Here is a 13,654-nt window from a genome sequence, read left to right on the forward strand (position 1 = left end):
AAACTGGATGAGAAGCTTGTGTGGATCCTTCAGTCCACAACTGCACTTTCTGCCCAATCCATCCAGTGGAGACAGAAAAACAGAAGACTAGACAACTTTGATGAAACAGATTCCGAGTATGTGAGGGAAGGGATCTGCATAACACCAATCATCTGCTAGTCAGTAATAAATAAAGAACTCTCAAAGGGGAGGAAGATAGCTTTTATGACTCCATTCAGTTGCCTCAGACACCCAACATTGTACATAAATAATGTCACAACCTTAATCAATGAAGGCACCTAAAAAGCAGTGTTTCTCAACTCGGTCCTGGAGTACCCTTTGCCAGTCAGGTTTTCAGGCTATCCACAATGAATATGCATAAACCTGATTTGCATACACCGCCTCTATTATATGCAAATTTCTTTCATACACATTCATTGTGGATAGCCTGAAAACCTGACTGGCAAAGGGGTAGTCCAGGGCTGAGTTGAGAAACACTGCTATAAAGGACCAGAGTTAAGAATTGTTTTCAGAATAAAAAGTGATGACAACAGCAACAAAACTAACAGTGAAAAAAAGAAAACCATCCATGTTTCTATCAGAGAGACCAACTTTGACATTTTATTTTTTATTTTTTTTTTAAGTTCACAAAATTTTTATTGAGTTTACCAGTAAATGAATAAAACATTAAGATATTGACATTTTATCTTTAAGTGAAACTAAAACGATATAAAGAAAAGGGCAAAGAAACAATCCCAAAAACAAGAAAGAAAAAGGTCAAGTAGGTGTGATTTATTCATAAAGATGTTGGTCTTAAACTGGCTACTGATACAGTTTGTCGTACAAGTAGTTTGGACTTTAATATGACTGAAGCCAATCTCATAAAAGATTAAGAATGAAAATTCTATTTGCTATACAATTAGAGAAGGAATGCATTTCCCATAAGCAATCCAGGCTGTTTGACATCAAGCACACCGATTCTTCTAGCTGAAATAACTACTACTAGAAATCATAACTTCTAAGTAAGATGCTTGAGATTTATGGATTTCATGGAGATCAAGTGGTGGTTTAATAAAAGCTGCAAAGACTACAGTGAGATCCCCATGGCACAGGAGGCTTCTGTATGGGTGGTCCGATATGAAGCCCTTTCATGAATCTCAGAATGAATGAAGCCAGAGGTCTGTCTGTGAGGACAAGAAAGGCTGAAAGAACACAAAGATAGGAGATAACACTCTAATAAAAGACATTTCCAGTCCAAGGCAAAAAAATTATATAGGTATTATAGTATAGTATTTAGAGGAGATTGAAGGAAGTGTTGATCACTGGCAAAGCATTAAGTATGCTTAGTGGAAGACTCCCTTGCTTCCACCAAGATATCTTGAGTTGGCATTGGTAGTCCAAGGCAGAAACTAAATGCTGCTCTACTGCCATGCTATCAGAACTAGTGATTCGAGATATAAATGCAGAAAGGGTCCCTCTGTTATGCATTATCAAGAATGGAAAAGTCTGAAGCGTGTATAGAGAAAGAAGGAGAAATTAGGTTCTTACCTGCTAATTTACTTTCTTTTAGCTTCTCCAGACCAGTAGAGGTTAACTTTACGAATGGGTATATATCTAATCATGACCAGCAGGTGGAGACTGAAAACAAAACTTTGGGACAGTATATCCTAGCCCCTCCTCTCTATTTCCCTCAGTCTGCCGAATAGCCAAGCAGAACCAAGAACTGGAAAACAACAGAGAGAAAAAACAATACTCCGAAAGGAGTAACAAATAACAAACCCAAAATGCTGTTGGAAAATGCAGAGGAGAAATTCCCGAAGGAAGAATGTCCCCACAGCTCGCCAGCTAAGCCAGCCGAGCCACAGCCGCTGTTCTTCAATTCTCCCCGGCCCTAGAAAAATACTAGAACCCGCAGCAAAAACCAAAAACTGCCCGCGCAACAGCCCCAACAACAACAACAACAGACAGGGTGGGGACCTCTACTGGTCTGGAGAAGCTAAAAGAAAGTAAATTAGCAGGTAAGAACCTAATTTCTCCTTCTTTAGCACTCTCCAGACCAGTAGAGGTTAACTTTACGAATGGGACGTACCAAAGCAGTCCCTCTCACGGGCGGGACCCCCGAAGGGCCGATACCAGTACACGCTCACCGAACACCGCGTCCCGACGCGCCTGCACATCAACCCGATAATGACGAACAAAGGAATGCAAGGAGGACCAAACCGCAGCCTTACAAATATCCACAGGAGGCACGAGCGACGACTCAGCCCAAGAAGCCGCCTGACCCCGAGTGGAATGAGCCTTGAGAAACTCCGGAACAGGCTGCTGTTTCAGAAGATAAGCGGAAGCAATCGTCTCCTTGATCCAGCGCGCAATAGTAGCCTTAGAAGCGCCAGCTCCCCGACGAGGACCCGCCAGGAGGACAAAGAGATGATCGGACTTCCGGAATTCCTGGGTCCGCTGCACATAAGAGCGAAGGACCCGACCGACATCCAACTTGCGCAGCTGCCGTTGCTCAGAAGAGCCCTCCCGACCACCCAAGACCGGGAGAACCACCGATTGATTGACATGAAAAGGAGAAACAACCTTAGGCAGAAAGGAAGGAACAGGCCGCAAGACGACCCGCTCCCTAGAAAACTCCAAGAAGGGAGTCCTACAAGAGAAAGCCTGCAGCTCAGAAACACGCCTAGCAGAAGTAATGGCCACCAAAAAGACCGCCTTCAAAGTAAGGTCCTTCAAAGAACAGTCGTCCAACGGCTCGAAAGGCGGACGCACCAAAACAGAGAGCACCAGATTAAGATCCCAAGAGGGAACCGAGGGCCGTAGGGGAGGCCTAAGCAACTTGGCCGCCCGCAAAAACCGAATCACATCAGGAAGAGCCGATAAACGCTGACCTGACACCAACCCTCGAAAAGCCGACAGGGCCGCAAGATGAACCCGGAGAGAAGACCAAGCCAGGCCTCTATCCAGGCCATCCTGCAAGAACTCCAGAATGTTAGGCAGAGAAGCGCGAAAAGAGGTCACTCCCCGCGCCCGACACCATTCCTCAAAGAGACGCCAAACCCGCACATAAGCCCGAGAGGTAGAAAACCTCCGGGACCCCAACAGTGTAGAGATCACCTTGTCTGAATATCCCTTCTTGCTAAGGCGACCCCTTTCAAGAGCCACGCCGTAAGACAGAAGGGAGACGGGTCGAACATGGGAATGGGACCCTGCATCAGAAGGTCGTCCGTGAGAGGCAGAGGAAGAGGATCCGCTACCAGGTGCCTCACCAGATCCGCATACCACGGACGGCGAGGCCAATCCGGCGCCACCAGCACCACCAAACCCGGATGGTAAACAATGCGAAGAAGCACTCTGCCCACCAGCGGCCAAGGAGGGAACACATACAACAGCCCCTCCGTTGGCCACTGCTGGACCAGAGCATCCAGACCCTCGGCCAGACCGTCCCTGCGACGACTGAAGAAGCGGGGCACTTTGGCGTTGCCACCCGTGGCCATCAGGTCCATCAGGGGCTGCCCCCAAGCCTGCACTATCAACTGAAACGCCTCGGCGCCGAGACACCACTCTCCTGGATCTAGGAAGTGACGACTGAGGAAGTCTGCCTGAACATTTTCTACTCCGGCTATGTGAGAGGCCGAGAGGTCCAGCAGATGGGATTCCGCCCAAACCATGAGCAGAGCCGCCTCCTGCGCCACCTGAGTGCTCTTGGTACCCCCCTGACGATTGACATAAGCCACCGCCGTGGCATTGTCCGACAGCACTCTGACCGACTTGCCCCGCAACAGGGAGTGGAAAGCCAACAGCGCCAGACGGACCGCTCTGGTCTCCAACACGTTGATCGACCAGGCGGCCTCCTCCGCGGACCAGGTGCCCTGAGCTGAGTGACCCAAACACTGAGCCCCCCAACCCAGGAGACTCGCATCCGTCAGGAGCACCGTCCACTGCGGGAGATCCAGACCCACCCCCTGAACTAGGTGAGGGGTCTGGAGCCACCAACGCAGACTGCAGCGCGCCAAGCCTCGCAGGGGGACCGGAACATCCATCCCGTGCCTCTGGGGAGACCACCTCCGGAGCAGAGCATACTGGAGAGGACGCATGTGGGCCCGCGCCCACCTCACCACGTCCAGGGACGCCGCCATCGACCCCAAGACCTGGAGGAAATCTCGCGCCCGAGGACACCGGGACGCCAAAAGCAGGCGAATCTGAGATTGCAATTTGCTCACCCGGCCCTCTGGGAGGAAGACCTTCCCCAAGGAGGTGTCGAACAGCACCCCTAGGTACTCCAGACGCTGAGCCGGGACCAACCGACTCTTGGAAAGGTTGACCACCCAGCCCAGCGACCGGAGAAACTCCACCACCCGAGCAGTCACCCGGGAGCTTTCCTGCAACGACTTTGCCCGAATTAACCAGTCGTCCAGGTAGGGGTGTACCAGGATGCCTTCCGACCGCAAGGCTGCCGCGACGACCACCATCACCTTGGTGAACGTCCGAGGAGCCGTGGCCAGCCCAAAGGGAAGCGCACAGAACTGAAAGTGCCGACCCAAGATCGCAAAGCGCAGGAAACGCTGATGAGAGGCCCGAATGGGAACATGCAAGTAGGCCTCCGTCAGATCGAGAGAAGTGAGAAACTCCCCCGGCTGAACCGCCAGAATGACCGACCGCAGAGTTTCCATACGGAAAGAGGGAATCTTGAGAGCCCTGTTGACCCCTTTCAAATCGAGGATGGGCCGAAAAGTCCCCTCCTTCTTGGGCACCACAAAGTAAATGGAGTACCTGCCCGTGCCCCACTCCGGAGGGGGCACCGGAACAACTGCCCTGAGATCTAGCAAGCGCTGAAGGGTCTGGCGAAAAGCCTGCGTCTTCCCCGGAGTCTGACATGGAGAAGCGAGGAAAAAATCCGGTAGAGAGCGGGCGAACTCCAGGGCATAACCGTCCCGCACCACCTCCAGGACCCACTGATCGGACGTGATCTCGGCCCATTTGGGGAAAAAATCGCGCAGCCGGGCCCCCACCGGAACCAAAGGGGGCGCCGGCAAGGCGTCATTGTGCAGGACGGGAAGCGGGGGAACCGGCGGAGGGATTCCCTGCCCCCCGACGGGCCCCCCGAAAGGGCTGCATACGCTGGAAGAACCGACCCCGGGAAAATCCCGGAGACTGGAAAGAAGCAGCCCCACGCCCAGGGCGATACTTGCGAAAATCCCGCAAACGCCCCCGGGCCGCACCCCCCCGAGACGCCGGGCGGGCACGGTCCTCCGGCAGACGGGGAACTTTCGAGTCCGACAGAGTCTGAATCAACTTATCCAAGTCCTCTCCAAACAAAAACGACCCCCGAAAGGGAAATTTAGTAAGCTTAGCTTTGGACGCAGCATCCGCCGCCCAAGCGCGCAGCCACAACACACGCCTTGCGGCCACGCCAAAAGCCATAGACTTAGCCGAGATCCGCACCAAGTCATAGAGAGCATCTGAGAGGAATGAGGCCGCCATCTCAATCTTCGCAACCTCCTGATCCACCAGAGACCAGTCGTCAGACTCTCGATCCAAGACCCGCTCCGCCCACCGAAACACGGCGCGAGCGACCAGTCCCCCACAAATAGCCGCCTGGACCCCAAAGGCAGAGACCTGAAAATTTTGCTTAAGGAGGCCCTCCAATTTGTGCTCCTCAGGGTCTCGCAAGGCAGAACCGCCCTCAACAGGCACGGTATGCCGCTTGGAAATTGCCGAGACCACCGCATCCACGACCGGCGAAGCTAACGTAGCCCGATCCCCTTCAGGAATGGGATACAGGCGAGCCATGCTGCGCGCCAGCCGAAACGGCGTCTCCGGCGTTTTCCACTGCTCCAGGATAATATCCCGAATATCCTGATGCATAGGAAAAGAGCGGGAAACGGAACGGATCCCCCGCAACAGGGGGTCCCCCACACGCGGAGTCTCCGGCGGCGCGTCCTCAAAACGCAAGACCGAAGAAACCTGCTGAATAAGGTCAGGCAGCTCATCTTTCTGAAAAAGACGCACCACAGACGCCTCGTCACTGGAGAACGGGAAATCCGACAACCCGCCGCCAGCTTCCGTCCCCTCCAGAGAGTCCTGGAATTCCTCAGAAGGGTCCAGGTCCTCCTCCAGACCGACCCGTTCCTCAGACCACAAATTCTCGTCCCACGACACCCGCGGACGCTTGGACAAGGGAGGCGGCGGAGGGGACGTCACGCCAGACGAAAGAGGCAAAGCCGCAGGAAGCGCGGAGGAAAAACCACCCCCCGAGACCCCCTGGGCGCAACCGGGACCCCCAGCCGCCTGAAAATAGGCTCTGCATAAAGAAAAGAAAAATTCAGGAGAAAACCCCCCCGAGGGTCCCAAGGGACTCCCTGCCACAGCAGGGGACCCAGCAGAACCTTGCCCCTGCATAGTCAAAACAGGGGGAAGGTCACCTGAGGTGGAAGACAAAATGGAGGGGCCAGACAGAGAAGATGGCGTCTTTCCCGCCAAAACAGCTCCCTCCACAGCCTGCAGCGGCTGAGAGACCTGAAAAGTCTCAGCCGCTAAAACAGGCAAGCCGGCATCAGCTGTCAAAATATCAGCTGAGAGGGAATCCTCTAAAACCCGACCGTCGGCGGCTCGGGGAATCCCTCCGTGGGCGGACGGAGAAGACCGGGCTTCTCCACCGTTCCCTGCCGACTCGCGAGGCACCATCGGCGGGGAGCTCTGGGCGCCTGCAGCCGCTGCCGACGGAGCTCCTCCACCGCACCGGCCTGAACACCGCTTGCACAGGCCGGCCGCGAGTGCCTCGCGTCTGGAGCACAATGAGCACTTTTTCCCTTTAGAAGTGCTCATTGCTCCATACGCGACCTAGCTGTAAAAAAGTGCCGGTTAGTTGAAAAAATACAGTAAAATACAGTTTTCTTAAAGGGATACAACCCTCCAGACCAGCACTACCTCAGGATTTTTTTTTTTTTTTTTTTTTTTACAGAACAGACTCCACAGGCTCTCAAAGCAATAGTCTTGCTTGATTTAGGGGGCAAGGCTTATTGCTGAGGCTCCTCTAAAAAAATGTGGGGAGGTGGAGGAAGTGGGGGGAGGGACCCCGCTCGTGACCCGCCGGGTTTGACACCCCCGAGGTCGGACGAACCCCCAAACAGAGTCCGTCCAAGCTCCGTCCGGCTAAAAACAGGGACAATAAACCCCTTAAACAAATTCCAACAGCCCTACCAAGGGAGATGGGTACAGATCACTCAACACCTGCTGGAGACTGAAAGAAGACTGAGGGAAATAGAGAGGAGGGGCTAGGATATACTGTCCCAAAGTTTTGTTTTCAGTCTCCACCTGCTGGTCATGATTAGATATATACCCATTCGTAAAGTTAACCTCTACTGGTCTGGAGAGTGCTAAAGAATTGAGTGTTTGTTGAGAAGAGGTATCCAGTTGAGGCAAGTATGGTGCTATGAGAATTATTGCATAGGTAGTTTTAGAAACTGTTGAAAGGGTCTGCTCTCCTCCTTTTCATCCTTTACCAGCCAATCCAGGAATGGGCTTCACTGGTCCAGAAGATATCTTGTAAGGTTTTGCTGGTCCAAAGACAATTGGGTAGATGAATTCTATTTGCTATTTTATTCCAATTGCCTGGAATTTATATGTGATGAGAAACTACAAAGACCCTGCTTCCTGGCACAGGCAAAGGGGACCTGCAACTCCTTATCTGTCAGAAAAAAAATGGCTGGGACCTTTGCTACTCAGTCAGCTACCAAGCAACTATGGGTTCCTTATGAAGGGAGGTTGTACTTCCGAAACCGAGCTTGGTTGAACCCGCATCCAGGGGTGTCTGGATGATTGTGTCACCCCTTAATCTTCAGCAAGATCTTTGGACATACATTTTTCCAGCTAAGTGTAGGGTTACTGGGGGAGTTGGCTGGGGGGCTTCTCAGAGTGGTTCTGATGATTGATTTTACCTGCGTCATTATAAGTTTTCACTGTGGTATTTTCACTATTTTGTTAGCACACGGGAGGTATCCTATGATTTTGTGCAGGCAGAGGTTTGTTCACCTTTGCCTTGTTGTGTAAAGCGCTGGAGATTTTCTCCCTTCGCTGACATCTCACGCTGAGGATACCGCTTCTCATTTATAAACTTTAGTAACTTTAATAATTCATGTTTTGTGTTATTTCTCTCAGGTTTCTTGATTATAGAGGTATGGCCAGTAGGAAAGAGGAGGCACTGATGGCCCTGTATAAGACTCTGGTGAGATCTCATTTAGAAATTTATGTACAATTCTGGAGACTGCACCCTCAAAAAGAAATAAACAGGATGGAGTTGGTCCAGAGGAAGGCTACTAAAATGGTCAGTGATTTTCATCATAAGGTATATTGGGACAGACTTAAAGATCTCAATCTGTATACTTTGGAGGAAAGGCAAGAGAGGGGAGATATGCTAGAGATGTTTAAATACCTAAGTGGCATAAATGTTCATGAGGCAAGTCTCTTTCATTTGAAAGGAAGATGTGGAATGAGAGGGCATAGGATGAAGTTAATTGATGATAGGCTCAGAAATAATATAAGGAAATGCTTATTATATAGAAAAGGTGGTAGATATGTGGAGCAGTCTCCCAGTAGAGGTGGTGGAGATAAAGATTGTGTCTGAATTCAAGAAAGCATGGGACAGGCATGTGGGATCTCTTAGGGAGAAAAGGAGATAGTGGATGGTGCAGATGGGTAGACTGGTTGGGCCATTTAGCCTTTATCTGCCATCAAGTTTCTATGAGTATGTTCATACACCATTTTGCCAAAACGAGCCATATCACATCAATGTAATTGATTATATGTTTGGATACCACAATAAAGCAATCCTAACCACCCTTGGGATTCTTCTACCTTCATTCTTCTGTCTTGGATCATCACCATTTTTTTATTGTTTGCTCTTTATGTGTAGACTGGTCTTCTACTTTTGTCTATCATAGTTAAGCAGATGGCCTACTTCAATCAGCCTAGGCCAATCAGAGCCTTAGGCCACTCCCCAGTGCATACCAGTATGCACTTGGATGGGGAAGGCCTGCCATTTTGAATAAGTGGGCCTGTCGGCCGGAAAGAGTAGTCATCCCTACTGCTGGTCTTCGTCTTAAACGTACGGGGGGGGGGGGGGAAGGGGGGCGCTGTAGGAGGGGTTTGTCGATGGGGAAACAACTGCAGTAGGAGTGGGCATCCCTCCTGCTGATCTTTGTCTTAAAGGTATGGGAGGGCAGGGGGCTGTCGGGGTACAGGGGTTATGGGTAGCAGAAGGGAGTGGGCATCCTTCTGCTGATCATGTACAGGGTGTGTGTGCAGGCAGCAGTAGATGAAGGGGGTGTCAGTCAATCAGCTGAGCTGGCAGGACTGTGGTTCAGTTGATTGGGGCAGGGAGAGCACCTTTGACAGGAGGGAGGAGCTGTACCTAATGATTATTCTTCAGAGTAAGTTCCAAAGACAGTTACTCCCCCCTTTACCGGCGATTATCCGCAAAATAGTATGCGTATAATTTGCATGCTATTATGCTGAGAATTGCCCGTAAAAGTCAAATTGCTCCAACTATGATCACTACATCAACTCACTGGATTTTACTGGCGAGTTTTGAGAATCTGGCCCTGAATATCTTGGGCTAATTGTTAAAGCAGTAACCACTGGAGCTTATGCAGGTCCCTGCTGATTACTGGCCGTGATCTGTGTAAGACAGTCATATGTAGGACAGACACATGGGATCTCTTAGGGAGAGGAGGAGATAGTGGATGCAAGACAGTCATGTGTGGGACAGGCACATGGGATCTCTTAGGGAGAGGAGATAGTGAATGTAAGACAGTCATGTGTGGGACAGGCACTTGGGATCTCTTAGAGAAAGGAAGAGATATCGGATGTTGCAGATGGGTAGACTGGATGGGCCATTTGGCCTTTATCTGCCAACATGTTTCTAAGTCCAGATCCTGATCCTAGATCCCATTCCCCCCACTCTCCCTAGAACAGAAATAATCACCTCCACAGCCCAATCCCCACCCCCAAAAGATACAAGGTAAGCTCAGGCCCCCACCCCTTAAGACTCCCCTTCTCACCTGGGCCTACTTTGATGAATCTGGTGGTCCAATGGTAAATGGGCAGAAGCAATGCACACTCACTCCTGCCCCAGTCTGGGGCCACTGCAAAATGTTTTTTGTAACCTTCTAGTAGCTGCCCCAAAGTGATTGAGGAACAGCCTTTTTTCTGTCCATATGTTATGTGGGTTCCTAGCCAGTTGGAGGGCTGAATATCACAACTAACTGGCTAGGTGGCTGCTCTACCCAAACTGCCCCCTCAGTTTGCCCTATTAAGTGTTGCTGAATATTGCTGCTTAGGCCTGGACAAACCATTTAAACAGCCAGGATCCTCTCCTGTTTGATCAAATTGCTTTGGATATCAAGTCATTGGTGACATTCAGTTTTGTAATTTATGTCCTTTCTAGACACCCTTGACTCAATCATAGTCATACAGCTGTCAGTCATCTTTGAGGAAATGCATGAACAAAAAATGTTACTTACCAAAGAAACTACATTGTTTGTGATAACACCACCAAATAAATTTTTCACTGTGCTTTTCTATGGAGAAAAAAAAAGATCAGTAGTTACATATGATTTGAGCAAATCTAAAAATGTTAAGAGCCATCTTAAATAATAAAATGCTAAGCGCGCATGTGCACTCGCACCGCGTGTTCCCTGATCCCTTTTCTGTCGGGATGTGGCGGCACGAGTGCGCATGCGCGCTTATTACCTCACAACAGCCTCCCTGCTCTCCACCTAGCGCTGCTTTCAAAGGGCCCGGTCACCATGATCGACTCCACAAGCCTGGACCGCAGCCAGCCACCGATCGCCTCCACAGCGCCTCTTTCCCTCCGTCGATGGCGCCGAAGCCCCGGGTCGAGGAGAGCCCTGTTCGCGTGGCGGTGCGTGTCCGATCCTTGCTGCCCACCCTCCCACCGCGACACAAACCTCCGGCCTGCAGCAGCTCCACAGCTGCCAATTGCCTCCACAAGCCCATGAGGGGAGGAGGGAGAGGGCTGGGGCTGTCCCGCTGGCAGCATGGCCCCGATTCCCTTGCGCCCGCTCTCCGCCCCCTGCCGAGCTCTGGAGCGAAGAAGCAGCGGTCCGGCCTGGCCCGGCCTGCTGAGAGGGAGAGCAGCGCTGGTACCGGGGAGCTCCTCACCAGCCTGTCCCGCCCCTTCGAGAAGGGCTCCCGCAGTGTCCGCTCATGCTAACGACCATCCCCAGGTCTAGGCCGAGAAGGGAGGAAGAGAATTGGCTTGGGGGTAATAATGATGATGAGGTAAGGAAAGGGGGAGAGGAATAAGATGGAGAAAAAGGAAAAAGCAATGAAGTAGGGAAAAGGAAAGACCAGGACAAAGGGTCAGATAAGGAGAAATGAGGAAGGGATGAGAAATTTGATGGTGAGGCTGAAGGAAAAGGCAGAAATGGAACTAGGAGACAGCAATGGAAAAACTAGAAGGAGGGGGAAAATTGAATAGGATAGTGGAAGGAAGACGGTCTGGTATGAATATTAAAAGAATGGAGACAGGCAACAGGAAATGCATTTTTAGAAGGAGAAAAGAATGTAATCGCATTAAGTGTGGGAAGAGAAGAAAGAATGGAAACTAAGAGTTGAACCCGGAAACAGAGAAAAGAATGAAATAAAAAATAAAAAGATCAATTAAAGGGCTGCTGCTGGATAAGGTGAGCAGTGATGAGGTGGTGGAGGACACAGGGGAGGAAAAAGGAAGAGAGAAAGGGTGGTGGTGGACAGCCAAGGAAAAAAAAAGAAAGACAGAAATACAGAAAGCGGCTAAGGAGAGAGAAAAAGAAATAAAACCACACATTCATACACATATATTCTAGCACCCATTAATGTAACGGGCTATAAGACTAGTATTAACATAAAACTTATCAACTTACAAGTTCTGGAGACATTTCTTCAATTTTGGTTATAAGATCAGTAAAGAACTCTGTCATGTCTTTCTGCTCCCCAGTGTTTAATTGCTGTTTATCCATTGTATATGTTTTACAGAAAGGCCTTGGATTATATGCTTTGCTTTCACTTTCCTGGGTGAAATAAAGGCAACAGAGCATTATTATTAGAATTGCTTTTTACTCATATCATCGCTAAGTAAACATTTTAAGGCAATAACACTATTATACATTCAAATTACAATTGATGTCCATTTTCAAAATTTCATAATCAATTATCAAATCTATTTAACATGGAAAAAAGGCTACTTCTTTAATAATAATAATGTTATAAATGATAGAAGTTAGGTTTCATTTTTATAACAGGACACCTTTGTGGGAAATCAGAAAAAGGTCCCTATTTTGTAAAAGCAGCATAGGTCTCTGCCAGATCCAGTCCCACTAGTACACAAATACTGAAATACAAATTTACACCTACTGCAAAGATGGTATAAATATGTGTCTGTACTCTACATGTGTACTGTATATGCATATTTTCTAAAATGCTTGTGTACATTGCAACCCTGCCTCCATTCTGCTTAAACTATTAGCCTGTGAATGTCTATGCACAAATCATGTAAACATAGGCATACATTTTTCATGTGCATATTTTATATGCCAGTGGCGTACCCAGATTGCAATTTTTGGGTGTGCCAGCAGGTTGACTGAGTCAGCAATAGATTTGCCAATTTTTCATAGTGACTTTATGCCAGAATGCCACGTCTGTGCCTTTTCCTCTAACGAGTTAGTCTTGGGGCCTGTGTTTAGGTCTAGTGTGGAGATTCCCATGGATAAATCATGAAGGTTGACTGACTTTGGGTTGAGTGTGGTTGTTTTTTGTGAGGCTGGGTTTTCTACTGGCCCTTTGGTCTTAATGTGTAGGTTGAATGTGATTATATAGTGGTTAGTCCGGGGAACCTAAAAGTTTGTCAGCGGGATTGATTTGTTGTCGAGTAGCAGGCCTTTTGAGATGAAAATCAGATCTAGAGTATTCCCGGAGGTGTGAGTGGAGGAATGGACTTTTTTGATTAGGACGGGCGGGATTTCTGTCCCCAAGCAACTCTCTACTTCAAAAGGCTTAGAGTTGGAAAACCGAGTTCCAACAAGGACTTCTTTCCTACAGCCTTTCAGAAATGTCTGAAACCAATGCAAAATGGTTCGAGCAAAAGAGGTGGGGTGAGAAAATAATAATGTGAAGAAAAATACTGGATACTGGTATATTGCAATTATATTTTAAACTATTTGAACTTTTAAAAGTTTTTTTGTATGTTAATACTGAATTATTTGGGCTGTTTCATGTTGCTTTTATTTTTGGATGTACATAATAAGATAGTAGATAACGGCAGATAAAGACCCGAATGGTCCAACCTGATCCAATTTAAATTTTTTTAAATTTTTTCTTCTTAGCTATTTCTGGGCAAGAATCCAAAGCTCTACTCGGTACTGTGCTTGGGTTCCAACTGCCGAAATCTCCGTCAAAACCTACTCCAACCCATCCACACCCTCCCAGCCACTGAAGCCCTCCCCCCAGCCCATCCTCCCCCAAACAGCCATATACAGACACAGACCATGCAAGTCTGCCCAGTACTGGCCTTAGTTTAATATTTAATATTATTATCTGATTCTAAATCCTCTGTGTTCATCCCACGCTAGCTTCTCTCTCTCTTTTTTCTTTTGGTCAATCCAACCTGCACTAT

General features: G+C 49.0%; 1 protein-coding gene across 8 annotated transcripts in view; it reads right to left on the reverse strand.

Moving 5' to 3' along the window:
* The window catches only part of USP34 (ubiquitin specific peptidase 34), a 1,084,964-nt gene that overhangs the window by 293,226 nt on the left and 778,084 nt on the right, over nt 1-13,654 (reverse strand). For all 8 annotated transcript variants that reach the window (XM_033939082.1, XM_033939080.1, XM_033939079.1 and 5 more), the window contains 2 exons: nt 11,907-12,053; nt 10,503-10,559 (listed from right to left, as the gene is read on the reverse strand). In XM_033939082.1, the coding sequence (XP_033794973.1) occupies nt 10,503-10,559; nt 11,907-12,053 (204 nt within the window). The remainder of the gene's footprint in view (nt 1-10,502; nt 10,560-11,906; nt 12,054-13,654) is intronic.

The sequence above is a fragment of the Geotrypetes seraphini genome, chromosome 3, assembly GCF_902459505.1.
Source record: "Geotrypetes seraphini chromosome 3, aGeoSer1.1, whole genome shotgun sequence".
Taxonomy (NCBI): domain Eukaryota; kingdom Metazoa; phylum Chordata; class Amphibia; order Gymnophiona; family Dermophiidae; genus Geotrypetes; species Geotrypetes seraphini.